At 39.9% G+C, this 19,577-nt stretch overlaps 1 protein-coding gene across 1 annotated transcript in view; it reads left to right on the forward strand.

The window, feature by feature from the left end:
* Positions 1–19,577, forward strand: part of Abi3bp (ABI family member 3 binding protein) — a 226,801-nt gene that overhangs the window by 62,322 nt on the left and 144,902 nt on the right. Inside the window, 1 exon segment of the mRNA XM_050122348.1 lies at positions 597–776. Within this exon segment, the coding sequence (XP_049978305.1) occupies positions 597–776 (180 nt within the window).

The following is a 19,577-nucleotide window of genomic DNA, read 5'->3' on the forward strand; positions in this document are numbered from 1 at the left end:
CAAACCCATGCATAACTCCACTTCCAAGAATCTCACTCTATTTTGGCCTTCAAGTGTTCCTGTATACAACAACCCCCATTTCACCACCTCAACAATCCTTATCCCAAAAGCTTTACTTCTTTGTCTATTCCCAGCTCTGTCAATGACTAAAACTTGTAGATATGTGTCTGGAGGGCATCCCGAGGATGCTGAGATATTTCAAGGTAAAGTGATTAAATTTTACCAATAAGAATCTTCCAGTTGCTTACATCATATCTTGGTAATATGTATAAAGTGAATTTTCTAGCTCACTTTGGATAGAAAAATGAGATCACCCAAAATTCCACTTAAACCTCAGTAACAAACTACCAAACTTGGATCTCTCTATTTTGCTTTTTATTTTAGTCTGCTTTATGCAGTAGTAAGTCCATTTTCTTTGATTTTAATGTTAGTCTTGTTTTTGGTCAGCTTTTTATCAGTGGTATGATCCCAAGAAGCAAAAGAGGTGATGTTTGTTCTTAGGACAATGTTTCCAATAGGCAAGGTTTGCTGGGCAGGGTTGAGTGATGAAAAAATGGCTGATGTATTGGACACTAACCTTATATTTCCACCCTCAGGTAAAAGACCAAGCTTGAAAGTGCACATCAACACCACCAGTGACTCCATCCTCTTGAAGTTCCTGCGTCCAAATCCAAGTGTAAAATTGGAAGGTTTTCTCTTGGGATATGGCAGCAACGTGTCTCCAAACCAATACTTCCCTCTTCCCACAGAAGGGAAAGTCACTGAGGCAGTAGTAGGTAAGGTGTTTGGGGATCAAACTCAGGGAGATGGATGGGTGATAAGAGGAACCAACTATAACAAGATGTTCTAATGTGGAAAATAAGAAGCATTTCTTCTACATCCTTGGATGAGCCCCATGTGACAGTATGAATCACCTTTGCAATTAATGCAACCCAAAGCACAGTTCTTTATATTAAAATTTTTTATCGTAATAAGAAATAATTGTCTTAACCACTGTTGAACCTGTAATCCCTGCCCACATAATTGGATATATAAGGGAAAAAAAAACAGCTGAAATACTGGACTCAACCCTTGTGCCATTATTTACGTGAACTAATTTTCCTTCTTGTTGTCTTTACTTTCTTCCAGTAGAAGATAGCCACTACAGATTTTTGGATTTTATCTTTAGAAAGAAAAGAAAACATACTGCATTTTAAAATTTTTAGTAATTCAGACAAGGAGATTGAAATTTAATATGAATTATGAAATCATGCATTTCTTTGGAAAGGTTTTAATGATATAAAATTAGAGTTTCAGGATGTGAGCCATCTTCTCGCTTTCTTTGTAAGAAAATGTAAATATAATCCACTTAAAGGATTAAATGGTTTTGATAAGGATGATTCATTGTGAAGACTCTGAAAGTCTAGGGTGAGATTTGGTTCTTTGCTCGCTGCTAAGATGTTGCTTAAGAGCCCAGTCTCTGAACTTTTGGAGTACAACCCCCATGTCCCAGCACTTCATATTGGTTCTTGCATTTTTGAGTGTGTAATGAGAATGCCAAGATGGGTTGATTTTGTTCTTTTGCCTTTTGCTTTTTCCGGAGAAATCTCTGTTGTTCTTTAATGCCAGCCAGGAGGTAATACTGTTAATTAATGAGCAACTAGAGATAATGTTGTAAAGTAGCAAGTAACTCAATTTTACATAAGGGAACCACTTTAAAACAAATCTAAGAGCTGATTATTTCTCACACTCTGAGAATTAGTTTTCACAGGTATAGTAACTAATTCCATGAAGAATTTGAGTTTGGATGATTATAAATATTCCCTGGTATCATCCAGTCTTCACTATGGGAAGTGACCAAAAGACAAGCTAACCCTCACATTGATATACCGTTCCCTTTTCTAGGGAGGTTTAGAATTAAACATTTTATTTTTGATAGACTTTTTTTTATTTAACCTGGCTATTTGTTAGCTTCCTTTATAGCATGTAAAAGCGTTAAATATTAAGATGGCAGAAGTCTAATTGCTAATGAAAAATGTGCATAATCTAAAGAAAATTTCCTGCATAAACACTTTTCTATTGTTTTAATAATTAAATTGATCAAATGCCCCTTCTATTTATTATTTTAATCCCTGACTTTTGATTATGTAAATTTCTAAAATTAATGGGAATAATGTTGATGAATGTCTTATAAAACAGGTTGAATACACAGCACTGTGCTAATGTTGTTCTATGTGGTCTTGTATACTGTTTTCTGGAGTGTTTTAAAGCATAAAATACACTTTTATCAAGTATGCATCTATAACAGATAAGAAATACTTTAATAATTCCATAAATTTATTATATTATTGCTTTAATACTACAATATCACTTTATACCTGGATCACACTTAAAATTTCTCATGTGGTCTTACAACTGTATTTTTAGGACTGGTCTATTTGAATCACTAAATAAACTTCACATATTGCATTAGATTATGGATCTTAGATCTCTTCCTTTCCTTTCAGAATGTCATTGGTATGTAGAGAAATTGGAACACTTCTTGGGTTGGATGTCCACAGCCTGCATTTAATGGACTTCTTCTCTTATGTTTCTTCCTTTGCAATACAGAAGATTATACCATATTGTATAATGGAGACAATCTACATTTTAGGCAGGATTTATACTAGTCTAAATTCTTTAGAACATACAGCTTCTTTAAGATGGTATTTTCATGTCTATTCAGATGGAGGAGACAAGAGTTTATCTTTGCTATTTGTCGGAGAGCCTCTGGCCAGATAATGATCTTACAAGGTTTATACAGTTATCTATTCATGAACTTGCATGAAGTTCATAACACACCCAGACCAGAGATATGATTTGGATCTTATTCTTTTGACAAAGTAACCAAGAATCTAGTAGTTGTACTCTGAGATTTTAAAAACTGCTGATTATGAGGAAAGGGTCTATTCTTCATGAACTCTATGCCTGCTAACACACAACTAGCTATTCAGTATTCTTCCCTAGAGTTGAGAGCCTAAAATTGTTGTAGAATATTAGTTGGAGATGTGTTACATTTGTTTTTGCTATGGGATATTTGTTTAATGATGCAAAGATGTGTTACATTCTTTTATGTTGCATTTGTTTAACTCTGTGAAGCTGTGTTAGTGGCCTGATTAAAACACCTGATTGGTCTAATAAAGAGCTGAAGAATGACCAATAGCTAGAAAGGAGAGGGATAGGTGGGGCTGCCAGGCAGAGAGGATAATTAGGAAGAGAAAGGAGGGAAGAAGGAGGAGAGAGAAAAAGAGAAGGAGAGGAGGACACCAGGGTCCCACTACCCAGCCACACAGCCAGTTAAAGAGTAAGAAGTAAAGAAAGGTATATAGAATAGAGAAAGGTAAAAACCCCAGAGGCAAAATGTAGAAGAGAAATGGGATAATTTAAGTTAGGAAAGCTGGCTAGAAACTAGCCAAGCTAAGGCCAGGCATTCATAAGAAATAATAGGTCTCCATGTACTTATTTGGGAGCAGGATGGTGGGCCCCAAAGAGTAAAGAGTAAAAACAATCAACTACATAAAATATTTTTGGAGATGAACTTTGAGTAAGTCTGACTATTTATGGCTAAAATGGAGTATAGAATGGTAAGCTCCCTAGGCTTGCTACTTTCAGGGTGATCTAGAACTCAAATATATGGAGTTAAACTGACACAGGGCCATTTGAAGTTGAAGCAGCTGTAAGCCAGAAGACAGAAAGTCAAGGTTGAAGTTACGCACATAGGCTCCAATGAATAGCAGCACTAAGGAAAAAGTCACAACCCATTTCCTCCATGAAGATCCAGAGATTCAATTTCCAAGCTGTTTGTAGAAAAGGATGGGAGTGCTTGGCATATTTTTCAATATTTTTATTTTAAAATACAATTGCATTATTTTCTCCTTTCCCTTTCCTCACTCTCTTGTGTACCCCTAACCCTGCTCCCTCTAAATCCATGGCTTCTTTCTCTTCAATTGTTATGTACGTGTGTAAATATTGCAACCTACTGAATCTGCCCAGTGTTGCTTATAGTATATGATTTCGGGACAGACTGTTTTATACTGGACAACCAACCAAGGGGCTCATCCCCAGGGAGGAACATTTGTCCTCTCTGTTCCCAACATTCTTTAGTTCTCTGTAGTTCTTTGTTGAGGTGTGGGTACAGTGAGATTTCCCACTTCCACATTAGAAAGTCTATTGGTCTTGTCTTTGTTTAGGCAGCCAAACTTTGAATCTAATTTTATAGAGCATGCAAAGAAGGTGGGAATTTGAATTAGCAGAAATATGTGCACAGTATTCAACTTTGATATTAGAAAAAATGCCCTTTAAGCTGCAGTGAGGATATCCAAATTCATATGGTTTTGTATAATTACTTTTCTTACTCTTTCAACTACAGAATTTCAACTACAGAACAGACATTTCTTTCAAATTTAAATGGCCATGCCATTTAAAGTATTTTAAGTATATTAAGAATTTCAATGTGTCAAATGATGATCTCTAGTTCCATTGTTGGTTTTAAAATGGAAGCTAGATCATCATATCAAGAGAAAACACTTGAGGTCTAGAGATGCTGTTACATATTATCAGGGTGACTAGAATTTTAAACCTGTAACTTCTACTTATGGAAATTCTAGTACATTCTACCAGTCCATCCCAGAAGTAACTATGACTGCAGAGCCATTGAGTACCCTTGGGAGATGCCCAACATCTTCCTCCATTGGGTGCCCTTAGGAGATGCCCAACATCTTCCTTCATTAGGTGCCCTTAAGAGATGCCCAATATCTTCATGGCCTTTGAGCCACTCAGCAGCAAAATGTCTTAGACTGACTAAGATTTGTATAAAAGCTTACACAAACTCTAAGGAGGGCCATTTAGTTAGGAGGAAAATTATTCTCTAGGAAAGGTGCATCTTCTGGCAAAGTTTTCTGAAGGCTAACTATAGGATATAAAAAGCACATTCCACCTTCCCAGAGGACCAAGGTTTCCAAGAATGAATAAGATAACATCTAGTTCCCAGAGATTTAGCTGCAGGCTGTGTGACTGATAAACTAAGGAAGTGCATTATCATTTTGAAGAATTTTCAGGAGGCCAAATTGAAAAATAATTTTAATGGCCAGTACTGGGGTTATTAGCTGGTGACTAGAAGAGAGAGAAATGATCAGAATAGAGGAATTTAGTGACCAGGGCTTGAAGTCTCTTGGCTTCAGGATGCAGAAAATACTGTTTACAGTATGGAAAGCATGAGAGTTCTTTAATCTGTGTGCGTGTATGTGTGTGCATGTGATGTGTGTGTGCGTGATGTGTCTATATGCATGTGTGTGTATGTGCATATGTGTGTGATATGTGTGTATGTGCATGTGTGTGTGTGCGCGCACGTGTGTGTGTAATGTGTGTGTGTGTGCTTGTGCTTGATCTGTCTGGCATGCCAATGTCCCTGTGTGAGGTTTCCTGGGAAGGCTGAAAAGAACTGAATCATTGTTCCCTTCTAAACCTAGCCTAGTTTGTTTTGGTTTTTATTATTATTAATTATTTCATTCTTTGGCTATGCTTCTGCAACACAGAAAGCCAAAAATTCACTTTAAAAGAATTAAGGACAATTGATGGCCATTAGAGGTGATTTTTAGGGACCAATAAAGAATCCTTGCTTCTTATAGTTTGTGTGTGTGTGTGTGTGTGTGTGTGTGTGTGTGTGTCCTCCCCCCTACCAGCCCCCTTTCTCTTTATGTCATCTGCTGGGTTGCACCAAGGTCTTGCTAACAGTCGGAAACACTAAGTTCATTTTTATATGCCATTACTCTCTCTTTGCAGAATGTTCCCTGGTTAAAGTTCTACCTCTGGTTTCTGTACTTTCTCTCTAATCAGTTAACTGAGAATGAATAGCATTGAATGGACACCACCAAATATCTGTGGCATAGACTATAATAGACTCTAAGCTGCTGAGAACATTCAAGTTTCCAGAGTTTATGTAAATTGTTTAAGCCCTGTTACCTGGCAAGTCAGTACCTGCTCATTCAGGAAAACAGAGACAAATCACTGTTTCTTGGGGAACCTTTGGGACAAAGATGCTGGAACTCCTAGGAAGCTGTTCCATGTGACATGTATGAAGCTCTTACTTGTCCTTTAGAGCAATGTGTTCTTTTTTTATTAATCCTTTTCTTTTTTAATATTCTAGTAAAAGCATAAAAATAATTTGACATTTTTTTACATTTTTCATTTAAAAGTCGATTTAATAGAATTATATCATTTCTCCCTCTTTCCTTCCCCCTAGCCTCCCCAGTTCCTCTCCTTTGAACCCTTTCCATCCCTTCCCATTCTAAAGTCGATAGCCTTTTTTCTTGATTGTATTTGTTTCGTATGTGTCTGTGCAGATGTATATAAATAGAACCTGTGAAGTCTGTTTTTATTGTTTGTGTGTATATGGTTTCAATGCTGATTACTCTGTGTTGGACAACCAAAAAGGGGATCATTTTATTTTTTTAGTCCTTTGAGTATTTATATATGTTTTGATCATATTCATCCCCCCTTCCTTCAACCATTTTCAAATATAACTCCCTTCCCTATCTATCCAACTTTATGTCTTATTTTTTAAAAATCTTTCAAGGCTAATTCTTGCTGTTCAAATATTCTTGGCTCTGTGGTCTTCTACTGGAATCTAGTCAACTTACCAGGGCTCCACTCTCAGAGAACATTGTTTCTCCCTCTCCCAGCAGCTAAAATTGCCAGTATCCCACAGCTGGGGGTGGGGTTGTGCACCCAGCTCCTTATTCACACTAGGGTTCGGTTTGGCTTGAGCTTCCACAGGTTTTGAGTGTGCTGCTGTAGCTGCTGTGAGTTCCCATGGCCAGCTTCCCTGGCACGTCCAGGACAATGTGTCCTGTGCTCTTCCCCTACCTGTGGTTTTTACTCTTCCCAGCCCCTTTCCATGTTTCTTTCTAAGGGCTTATTGTATTTTTAATTGCACACATGCACATGTGTATGTGCCTCTGTGTGTGTGCACGCGCACGCGGTTTCTGCAGAGGCCAGAAGGAAGTTTCAGATCTCCCGGCGCTGAAGTTACAGGCAGTTATGGACCACCTAACGTGTTGGGAAATGAATGGTAGTGAACTCCTCCAGTCCTCTGCAAGAGTAGCTAGTGTTCTTCACTGCTGAGTCGTCTCTCCAGCTCTGTTTTGTCATATTTCTTTATACTAAGAAATCTGTGTACTTTTGCTTTTATTACTTCAGGATAGACTCATGTTCTAGGTTAAATGTTCTTTTTCAGATCATCAGATTGATCGCTTAGAGTTTTGCCTGACTGTCCTTGCATTAATTGTTTATAATTTATTGGCCACCATATGCTAGATGGCTGTTGCTCTAAGAAATTAATACAAACTTGGAAGTTTAAAATGTAAATTTAATGTCTTATAGTTGTAGATCAGAAGACCAAATGGGTTGTGGTGGGCTAAAATCAAGGTGTTAGTCAGACGACATTCTTGTCGGGGGCGGGGGGCTGAGTTGAGAGTGCAGTTTCTTGCCTTTTCCAGATGGTCTACATTCCTCTTCTCTCTTAAAATTTACAATGGTGGACCAAGCTATTCTGGCTGTACTTTAGAAAATCTGTGGTTGTTCTGAGCTCAGCTGGATGATTCAGGATGCTGTCCTCATTTTAGGTCAGTTGGTTATCAACTGTAATTCCATCTGTAAGTAGATTTTCTTTGTCGTGTAACCTCACATGGTTGCAGGTTATGGGGTTTATGGTGGCAATCTTTGGGAACCATTATCTTATCTGTCACAAGCTTCGCATTTGGCATTCATGTCTCCATTGTCTTTCTGCTGTCAATTTCCTATAACTATTCTCTGTTTTGTCTGTTAGGAGAAAGTCTGGTTTTCACAGATATGCTGTGGGCAGGTGATGACTTCATGACTGTAAAGTGATGAGCTGAAATCTCCTGAGGTGAAAGGAGCAAGAAAAACGTCTTCCTTATGGAAAGAAAGCATCTCTTACAGGGCCTACTCACCCTTTTGTAATAGGACAGTAGCATTTATTTTTCCAATGTGCTGGACTTTAGCCAAACATAATAAATTATTTTTATTTTCAAAACAAGGGCTGTTATGCCACATTGCCTGACATATTTTATATGATGTTCTTGCTAGCATAGATCACTTGTGACATGAAGGGTTGTTTTTCACAAATATTCAAAATGATATTTAGTTATGTATAGATTTTTATTTTTACTAAGTGCATAAGGTTTGCTATATTTATTTTTACATCTTTTTTATTAAGTGTGTATTGGAATTTTTCAAGTCACTGCTCTTGCAGGAAAAATAAAAATAATATTCTTTCTTGTTTTTTAAAATTCATATTCAGATAAAATTTGGTAAAACCTGGCATTAAGTAGAGCTGGTGTGGTGGAACATTTAAATGTGGTAGGAACATTTAACCTAAAACATGAGTCTGTTCTGAAGTAATAAAAACAAAATCACACAGATTTCTTAGTATAAAGAAATATGACAAAACAGAACTGGAGAGATGACTCAGCAGTGAAGAACACTAGCTACTCTTGCAGAGGACTGGAGGAGTTCACTACCATTCGTTTCCCAATTTATTATAGCCATTAAGTTAAGAAACTAAGACAGGTGGATTGGAGTAAGTTTCAGTACAGCCTGGTCTACATAGTTAGACTGAGTCTCAAAAAAAAAAGAATTTTAGTAGATTAACTAAAGCAGAAGAATTTATGTAATGCTCACAAGAGTTCAGAAATGGTGTGAAAACACACACTTCTCAATGAATAGATCTTCTAGGTTTCTACTCCTTCATTTTTTGAATCATATCCCAAATGTTCTCACTACTGATTTCCAATTGAAGAATTTGCTTCTTGCTTTTTCTGCAGATCAGGTTGGTCACAGAGTCCACCTGCCCCCAAGCAGCTCTGGCTACTAGGTTTTATATTCAGCTGCTGGTCATTTTGCAAATATCCGAGGGGGGGGTGATGATCCATCAGTTGGGTAGCACAAGGCAAATAGCTTTACTCTGCTTGCTCAAATAACAAATGGAAAAGAGTCTCACCTATTCAGAACCAGTGCAAATTCCGACAGAAGAGTTTGTCCTCTAGTCAGGTGTTAGGAATCCGTGGGTCTAATGGAGCAAGTGCGTTCGTTCTCCCAGCCACAATCATTTTCTAAGGAGGACATTTCTATACACAGCCATGGACTTCTCAGGGCACTCCCAACCACCGTCTTTCCAAATGATTCCAGGGCCAGTGCTGAAACTATAAGCTAGTGTCCCAGTTAATGCTGGGTCCTGGAGGAGCCCTGGGCCGGAATGATGACTTCCATATCCTAAGAAACTTTACCCTCTGCTTGAGAGAATGTAGAGAGAAAGAGTACTGACGAGCCAAACAGACTTAGATTCAAACTGGATACCTCTGCCTACTGTGGAGTGGTTTGTAGTAAGATATTTAACTTCTATGTGTTTCATTTTTGTTGTGTGTAAAATAGAGAATGACCTTCTGGAAGTGTTGTGGAGACTGAACAAATGTTCACAGTAGATTACATAGATCCCAGCACAGAGTATGCATGGTCTATAAACGTTTCCACCAGCCTCTGATAGATCAAGCAGAAGGGTCTTCTTTACTTCACCTTTCTGACCTTTGTCTCAGTTGTTAACAAAGGTTGGGCTGTATTTTTACCAAAGTTTTGGTTTACACAAGATTATAGTGTCTAGTGTGAAAACCAACCCTTGGTCAAAGGATAGTGGTGTGATTCAGTTTGGTTTTGTATTTGTCACTGAGACTTGAAGCCAGGAAATCCTAGATGTCAGTTTAGCACAGGTATTAGTGACTGAAAACAAACAGTCATATTCATCTCACTGTTGTGTCCTGAGCATATTCTCTTGACAGGGACAGCTCTCAAATCAAGATTTACAAACAAATCTGAAGCAAACTCTGAGGCTGTGTGTGATGCAGCCACGGGGACCACACACATTGCTCTCATGATCATGATTTAATCATTCAGTGGTGATTCCTGTATCCATGCTGCCTCTTATACTTGGTGGATGGAGAGAAGGTGCTGCTGCTTAAATTTTACAGCCATAGATTTCAAAGGAAGATGCAATTCCCACTTTTCTAGATTTATTTTCTGTTGACTGAATTTTCTGTCCTGCCCCGTTCCCACAGTCATTAAGTCCCAAAGAAATCACACAGAGGTCAACATTAATCATAAACTGATTCGCCCATTAGCTCAGGCTTCTTATTAACTCTTATAACTTATATTAGTCCATTATTCTTGTCTATGTTAGCCACGTGGCTCGGTACCTTTTTTGGTGAGGCAGTCACATCTTGTTTGCTCTGTGGATGGGTCAGGAATGCAGAAAAAAACTTCCTTCTTCCCAGAACTATCTTGTTCTCATTGACCTGCTCTACTTCCTGTCTGGTTGTCCCGCCTATACTTCCTGCCTGACTACTGGCCAATCAGCATTTATTTAAAATATAATTGACAAGATACAGATCATTGTCCCACAGCAATTATCTTCCAGTCTCTCTAGTATATTAGTTATTTTAAGAATATAAGAACTTTGCCTTACTCTGCAAAACACAAATGAAAATGAGAGAGTAACATAGGCAAAGTTTTAATAGCTTTTTATTTTGATATGTTTCACTGTTAGTTCACAGAAGAAACTCATGTTTCAAAACATTCTGAATAGAATTCACTTGTAGAAATGGAGATGTGAATAAACATAAATTAGATGCTTAAAATTTAATGTAGCTTATATTATTATACACTAGTAATGGCTCTTAAAAGTTTGACCCTTAATTAAAACTGTTTATTACTTTTAATTTTCATATATGTGGGGTGGAGGGCTGGAACCATGATATCACACACAATGTTGTAATAAAGAGCAGTGGGCTATGTTCCTGAAGCCTGGCCACCCGCACGGCTAGCTTTATCCGAAATAATTACACGGAAACTGTATTCTTTTAATCACTGCCTGGCCCATTAGTTTCAGCCTCTTATTGGCTAGCTCTTACATATTGATCTAACCCATTTCTAATAATCTGTGTAGCCCACGAGGTGGCTTACCAGGGAAGATCTTAACCTGCATCTGTCTGGAGTAGGGGAATCATGGCGACCGCCTGATTGGGCTTTTTTTCTCCCAACATTCTGTTCTGTTTACTCCACCCACCTAAGGGTTGGCCTATCAAATGGGCCTAGGCAGTTTCTTTATTAAATACTCTAAAAGGAGGGCTCACTTGGTTCCTGATAATTACAGCTCCATAGATATTCTTTTTCTGTATAACTATCAAAAAGCTAGCAATCTAAGTGACTTAAAGATTACTGTGTTCTTAACTTAGTAATCATTGTGAAGTTAGCACAGTGCTAACACCTCTGCTCAATCTTCCATGGGCTCCTGACTTCCGTGGTCCTTTGCCACTGGATAACTGAGCGTTGGCTCCAGTGAGCACAAGTGCCCTCAGATGTCTAGAAAAATGTCCCACTAGTGTTTTCCCCAAAGAGAACCCCCACTCTTTCTTAGGAAATCTTACTTGGTCTACAATCAAGGGACTCTTCTGATCTATAATAGGAAGCTCCTTGTGTTCTACTCCTGCAATGCCCTATAAAAATCCTTTTTAAAATACAGATCAAGCATCATAGCTCCCTAATTCATAAAGATCTAAGTGAGAGAAAATGTGTGACAAGACTTGTGGTTGGCCACCGCCACTACCACCGCCTTTGTTGTGGTTTCCCACTTGATATGCAATGCCTCATCTACTCCACAAGAGGCCAAGGCAGACACCATTTATGGCCCTGTGTGTGTGTGTGTGTGTGATAATACAGACTGTTTACTTTTAGCACACTCTGCAAGAACTGCTGTAACTAATTGCAGAATTTTACTGTGCTGTTCACCTGGTCTTGAACATCCGCACTCGAGGGTTCCTTCTGCTTCACCCTCCTGGGTAGCTAGTGCTGTCGACTACAGACACCAAGAGCTTGACACCTGCTCTTAGCATTACTGTTAATGTTAGTAATTGTGTGTGTGTGCACATGTGTGTATGTGCTGCGTGCATATGTGTGTGTGTGTTCTCGAGCATGTGTGTGACCTTTCTTCACCCATAATCCACCTAAATAAGAAAGTCCCATGAGCTGGAGATCCTAGGAGCCTTGTATTTCCTTTACCTTTCATGTGTATTGAACTTAAAAACTTAGATAAATTTTTTTCAAGACAGTGTTTTGCTGTAGCTATTGAACCTGTCCTGGACCTAGCTCTTGTAGACCAGGCTGGCCTCGAACTCACAGAGATCCTCCGAGTGCTAAGATTAAAGGTGTGTACCACCACCCGGTGAAACATAATAAATTAACCAAAGGAAAAGAGTTGAGTTTGAGACTCACACAGTCTGAAAGAACTGTGAGTGCCACTGAAGACAGAAGATTTTCCTCTTTTATCTGAAAATCACTTTCTGAGTTAGTTATTTTTCTGGAAATACATTTACTATGTGATAAGTATTTGGCTTTAAATCTTCAAAATACATACAAATATTTTTCATTAAAAGCTAGATATTCTAGAATCATTTAATTTTCTTCCAAGACATAAAATTTAGCAGAATTTAAGTTTCAAAGAAGGACGATTAAAGCTCTTGGCATATCAAGTATCAAGTTATTAATAAATGCATACCATCATTTGATTGGTTCACCAAGAGTTTCTAACAGAAATGCCTGTTCTGAAAAGAGATAACTATTTCCCCATGTGCTACTAAGGATCTTTTAATTCTTTATTCTTTTTGTTCTGCTAGATTTAACTGTACTTTAACTGGATCTTTCTTATCCTTTTGATCTAATATATCATATCTAAGTCTGTCTTTTCTTGGAAATTCATTAAAACAAATTTGTATTATTTCAGTGTTTTACAGAATTTTATTTTTAACTCATATTGTTTCAGGTACTGAAATCAAAATCTAATTTTCAAAAATTCATTATAGGTTGTACATTTAAAATGTTCCCTATTGTCATGGGCTAAAAGGCTATTTTACTCTGGGTGTACTATTCCAGAACCATTGTAAGAGTCTGGCTATTAGGAAGGACGTTTTAAATGGAAAGCTGGCTAATGATAAAGGATTAACTTGTAGGGTCTGAGGGTTATCCAGAGAGTGGAAATAAAAGAAAAGAATTTGATGCTAGAATTTCCTTTGCTTTTAGGGATATCTCAAAACCAAGGACAATATCTTATCAGCTTTTGTAATTGTCTGTAGTGTTATTTCTCTTGGAATGGGTTACTTGCCCATCTCACTCAGTGTTCTTTGGCTTGTGTGAGTCATACCACATGCTGGGCTGTGCCAAGCTGCATTTGGCTTTATGTTTTATGTTGTGGTCAGGTTGGGGGGTTTTGTGCATGTATTCACCAAGGTCTTATTTCACCAGCCTAATGAGGCCTCCAGAGGCAGAGTCGGGCCTCATCATCCCCATGTGTCTGATAAGCAGACTCAATGAGTTTGAGCTATTCTCAGTTCTTCAGTCAAGGTTCATTGTCAACAGAACAAAGCGTCTCCCATAGTCTGTAGTGGTAGTCTCTGGGAGAAATAGTTCTTTGAGTTTGGGGGTGATTCTACTATTGGTAAATAGCTAGCTTGCCTGTCATGTGAAAATTTAAACCCATTGCCTGGTGTAATTATTAAATGTGTCCCATTTTCTCAGTAGTTGGAAAGGTGCCTGCTTCACCTCTTTGCGAGCAAAAGACCGAAGTTCTCAGCATGACCCGCAGATCTTTCATAGTCTGGTCATTAAGTCACAGCCCAAACTTTACTCTTCCCTCTGAGAAGGGGAGGCAAGGCAGGATGTTGGCTATGAGTTCTCTTCTGTGCCCGCTCCCCAAATGCAGTGCACAGTAACTAATCAGTATGTGCTGGGATGGAGATTTTCATCAACCAAATGATTGTTGAGTTCCCTTAATGTCCTGGGCCAAGGGATTGGTCAGTTGTTCCTGGGAGTTGCCCTGTAGAACAGATACTGTAAACAGCATTTTCTTTATTCCAGGGAAGACAGGGATCCCTGGAGGTTTAGGAATCCGCCAACAGCAGGCTGACTCCAGATCCGTCTTGTCCATTGGCCACCACAGCACATTGCTATTCAGCCCCACAGTATACACGTACCATGGTTCTTTTCAGCTGTATGGGGAAACTCCTTTTAGAAAACAGTTCTTGGTACTGCGCCTCTACCTGGTCATGGTCACTTTTAAAGGACTGGAAGAAACGACACCCTGATGGTTTGAAGTCTTTAACTTTGGACACTGTTCTTTGGAGAAAACTGTCCAAATGAAGTTCTGGTCATCCACTAGGCCCTTCTAGAGAGAAAATGTGAGACATTGAAGAGTTCATGGGTGAATGTGTGTGTGCACAAGAACAGGCTCGATTCCAAACATCTAGCCTTTACCGAACATTAAAAGGGCTAAGGGATAGCAAACCCCCCATGCTAAGCTAAGTGTGAGGTGCACGTAGAAGCACAGACAAGAAAATACTACAGGAGAGAAAGACAGCAATTTATCTGACAGATTTGGTAAGTAGAAAAGGATGTGTACTGGCCATTAGAGCAAGTGGATCAGAGAAATACGTTACTAAGTATTTGTGATGTCAGGAGAATTTGTCACAGAGAGAAAGAGAAGGAGGATTAGTTTGGGACCGTGGCTGGATAAGATGTACCAGGCTCTGTGTCCGACCATAGGAAACAAGATGGAGCAGCAGAGGTACTCAGCATTCAGGGACAGGAAATGGAGGGTCAGATCAGTGCTGGCTTCATGCGCAGGTGGCAAATGGTCTTGGAGGACTCTGTGTTCAGATTTAGATGAGTTATTATCACTCTTCTCAATTCCTAGTTTTCTTTACATTTCGTTTAGTAAGTGGTGTCCTGTGGGCCACGCATCAGGGAGGTGGGGTTGGAGCCTGAGATTCTGTACTTGGGCCTTCCATGCCTCTCACCTTCTTAGTTCAGTTCTCAGCTGTCTCATCTCCAAGACTTGCTTGTCCTTGCTCACTGTGTCCAGCATGGCAGGGTCCTGGACACCTGACTGAGGCAACAAGGAAATGAAGAGACTACAGACATATGCACACAGAGACAGACAAACTGGGGTCAGGTGGGCTGGAGAGGCACCTACTACACAACCAGGAGCCTCGGCACATTTATTATGTAGTGCACAGGAAGAGGGGTTAGCTAGTTTTGGTAGAACATCTCTGTAGAGGAACCGTCACCGGCTGCAGTCACCAGGAGAAGGAAGCTACAGTTGCTGGTTTTCACACACTGCCAACATTAACACATCCAATCAGAGGAAGGCATCCTCAGTTCCCTGAGTCTGATTTGGGGAAGTCTCTGCCAGTTCCCAGGGGTCTGAGTCTCTGGAGTCATTGACATAGACACAGTTATGTCATGTTAATGGCATACATGTACTCAAGACCTCATCTGCTCACCATACATTCATTTAGAGCCCCCTCTATTTCCCACACATGTTGTCTAACTGACCGTCTACTGTTCACTCCCAGTTACCAATTTCAGCTGGCTTCCATGTCCAGTAAATCCTTAGTGGTGAACTCAGAAAGCATTAGGGTAGCTACAGACACACTAAAGGTGCCATATGGCCAGATGTGGTAGCAGTTGTTCTTGCATACTCTGGAGCTACCACTGTTGTGAAGTATTAGCTTAAGATGTGTTACATTCATTTATGCTGGGGAATATTTGTTTAAAGCTGCAAAGATGTGATGCATTCTTTTATATTGCATTTATTTAACTCTGTAAAGTTGTGTTACCTTGCCTGTCTAAAACACCTGATTAGTCTAATAAAGAACTGAACGACCAATAGCTAGGCAGGAGAGAGGAAAGGGGGGACTGCCAGGCAGAGAGAATAAATAGAAGGAGAAATCTAGTAAAGAAAAACGAGAAGAATGAAGATAAGAAAAGGAGGAGAGGAGGACGCCAGGAGGCCAGTCCCCCAGACACACAACCAGCCACAGAGTAAGGAGGAAAGAGAGACATATAGAATAAAGAAAGATAAAAAAGCCCAGGGGCAAAGCATAGATAAAGAGAAATGGGATAATTTAAGTTAGAAAAGCTGGCTATAAACAAGCCAAGGTAAGGCCGGGCGTTCATAAGTAGTGATAAATCTGTGTATTTGGGGGGGGGGGAGCTGGGTGGCAGGTTCCCAAAAGAGTCAAGGAAAAAAAACCTACCTATCACTATACATTCCTAGGGTATTTGAATGAAGCAAGCACTATTCTGCCCCCACTGGGTTGTGTCAAAGTCCCAGTGCACGGACTGCAGTTGTGGGAAAAAAGAGATTTTATTTCCTGTCCTGAGAGTGCAAACGGGAAGAGAAGGAACTTTGATAATGGAGTAAACCCTAATGGGACACATTTTGTCTTCATCTATTTTCTGCCACTATAATAGAATACCTGAGACTAAATTTTTATTAAATTTATATTTATTTAAACAAGAGAGATATCTGGGCTGCGATTCTGGACAGATGTTTAAGGCAGGTACATCTAGAAAAGGTTCTCGTGCTGCGCCCCAGCCTAGGAAGTGGGGTTGTGCAGCTGGCACACATGTGAGAATGGGAAGTTGGTTCACACAAGACAGAGCATAGAGCATTTTTGTGAGAGAGTAAGGGACAGTGCTGGATCAATTTATAAAAACCCACTAGGGTTCCAAACATATTCCGTGAAGGAACTGAACTTCATAATGGAACATAGCACAGTTCAAAGTTGTTGGGAGTCAGAGGTAAGGAGGAGGGCTTAGGAGATGACTGGAGCCCATCTCCAGAGGGTCACCTTAAGTGGTAAGTAGACATCATAGCGGGTGAAGGCGGAGACAGCGGAAGAAAGGAAATGGCTTGTTTTTTAAAAGGTCCTTAATAATTCCTATTCTATACTTTAAAAGAAGGTTTCATTGACCATTTGTTTTCTGCCTTGGGCCCACAATTAACACAGCTAGTCCTGGGTGAAATGCGTCTTTGATAGTGTTGCCTCCCCAAATCTCCTCAAGTGAAAGTAGAACACTGAGCAACGCTCAAGCAATGTCTCCTTCACTGGGATGTGGTTTTTGCACATCCAAACAGCGCAGCGGCGCTGTTTTGGAAACACCATTAAAGTGTTTTCTTCCAAACACTTTAGTAAGACCGTGAGGAGTAAATGAGTCTAGCAGAGCTCTGGGGACATTGAGTTCGGAAAGAAAAAGCCTTTTTCCTTACATCTTCATCCATCAGAGCTGAGCTCCCTTTCGGTGTTTCGAGACCCCGCCCATTCCCCTGCAGGGAGAGCAGAAGCTGCTTCCCGCTGGAGTTATCAACCCTGCAGACTTGTTCTTCGACATGTGCCGACCTAAATTGTAAGCTCCCACAGATGAGGTGTGTGACTATTCTGGGCCCCCTTCTCTGTCTGACATCCAAGTTCTTTCTGCATTTGCTGGTGGTTCCGTGATGGGGCTGGCTACACTTCTGTGGATCTTTGGTACTTTGGTGTTATTCCAGTCCTGGAGACTGAGGAAGCCAGAATTTTCTTTGAACTGAGGGGCATAGCAGTGTGTTCTGTCAAACTGGGCACAGGTTCATCATTTAAAAGATTTTGTAATATTTGATGGAAATAGTTACCAAACAGCCCAGGGTTTGTCAAATTGTCTCCAATTATTTTTCAGGCACAAGAGGAAAAGGTTTACTGATCTACACTAAAACAGATATCTGGTATAAATAATTTTGTTAAGTAAAAGAAACAGTTTTGTAAATAAATTTATTAATCCTCTGCTTAAGAATATGAGGCTTGCAGAAAAAGGTGGTTTGTGTTTATGGGCTCTGCTGGTTCCCATTCCCTAACAGTTTTCTCTATTCTTCATGCAAAACTCCGTTTATCCCTTCTTTCCGAATATGTTACTCGATAATCATGGCTTTTCAGGCTCAAGGATGCATAAATGAGCAAAGCCTGAGCTCAAAGTGTAGCCTGGTCTAGTTCACCAAGTCTTTCTGTAGAGACGTGGAAATACTCTAAAAGGCGGGCTCACTTGGTCCCTGATAATTACAGCTCCATAGATATTCTTTTTCTATATAACTATCAAAAAGGTAGTAATCTAAGTGACTTAAAGATTACTGTGTTCTTAACTTAGTAATCATTGTGAAGTTAGCACAGTGCTAACACCTCTGCTCAATCTTCCATGGGCTCCTGACTTCCGTGGTCCTTTGCCACTGGATAACTGAGCGTTGGCTCCAGTGAGCACAAGTGCCCTCAGATGTCTAGAAAAATGTCCCACTAGTGTTTTCCCCAAAGAGAACCCCCACTCTTTCTTAGGAAATCTTACTTGGTCTACAATCAAGGGACTCTTCTGATCTATAATAGGAAGCTCCTTGTGTTCTACTCCTGCAATGCCCTATAAAAATCCTTTTTAAAATACAGATCAAGCATCATAGCTCCCTAATTCATAAAGATCTAAGTGAGAGAAAATGTGTGACAACCGTGCTCTCAAGACTTGTGGTTGGCCACCGCCACTACCACCGCCTTTGTTGTGGTTTCCCACTTGATATGCAATGCCTCATCTACTCCACAAGAGGCCAAGGCAGACACCATTTATGGCCCTGTGTGTGTGTGTGTGTGTGTGTGTGATAATACAGACTGTTTACTTTTAGCACACTCTGCAAGAACTGCTGTAACTAATTGCAGAATTTTACTGTGCTGTTCACCTGGTCTTGAACATCCGCACTCGAGGGTTCCTTCTGCTTCACCCTCCTGGGTAGCTAGTGCTGTCGACTACAGACACCAAGAGCTTGACACCTGCTCTTAGCATTACTGTTAATGTTAGTAATTGTGTGTGTGTGCACATGTGTGTATGTGCTGCGTGCATATGTGTGTGTGTTCTCGAGCATGTGTGTGACCTGNGCTGGGTGGCAGGTTCCCAAAAGAGTCAAGGAAAAAAAACCTACCTATCACTATACATTCCTAGGGTATTTGAATGAAGCAAGCACTATTCTGCCCCCACTGGGTTGTGTCAAAGTCCCAGTGCACGGACTGCAGTTGTGGGAAAAAAGAGATTTTATTTCCTGTCCTGAGAGTGCAAACGGGAAGAGAAGGAACTTTGATAATGGAGTAAACCCTAATGGGACACATTTTGTCTTCATCTATTTTCTGCCACTATAATAGAATACCTGAGACTAAATTTTTATTAAATTTATATTTATTTAAACAAGAGAGATATCTGGGCTGCGATTCTGGACAGATGTTTAAGGCAGGTACATCTAGAAAAGGTTCTCGTGCTGCGCCCCAGCCTAGGAAGTGGGGTTGTGCAGCTGGCACACATGTGAGAATGGGAAGTTGGTTCACACAAGACAGAGCATAGAGCATTTTTGTGAGAGAGTAAGGGACAGTGCTGGATCAATTTATAAAAACCCACTAGGGTTCCAAACATATTCCGTGAAGGAACTGAACTTCATAATGGAACATAGCACAGTTCAAAGTTGTTGGGAGTCAGAGGTAAGGAGGAGGGCTTAGGAGATGACTGGAGCCCATCTCCAGAGGGTCACCTTAAGTGGTAAGTAGACATCATAGCGGGTGAAGGCGGAGACAGCGGAAGAAAGGAAATGGCTTGTTTTTTAA

Source organism: Alexandromys fortis, unplaced genomic scaffold (assembly GCF_014885135.2).
Source record: "Alexandromys fortis isolate MF-2015 unplaced genomic scaffold, M_Fortis_MF-2015_v1.1 scaffold_187, whole genome shotgun sequence".
In the NCBI taxonomy this organism is placed as follows: Eukaryota; Metazoa; Chordata; class Mammalia; order Rodentia; family Cricetidae; genus Alexandromys; species Alexandromys fortis.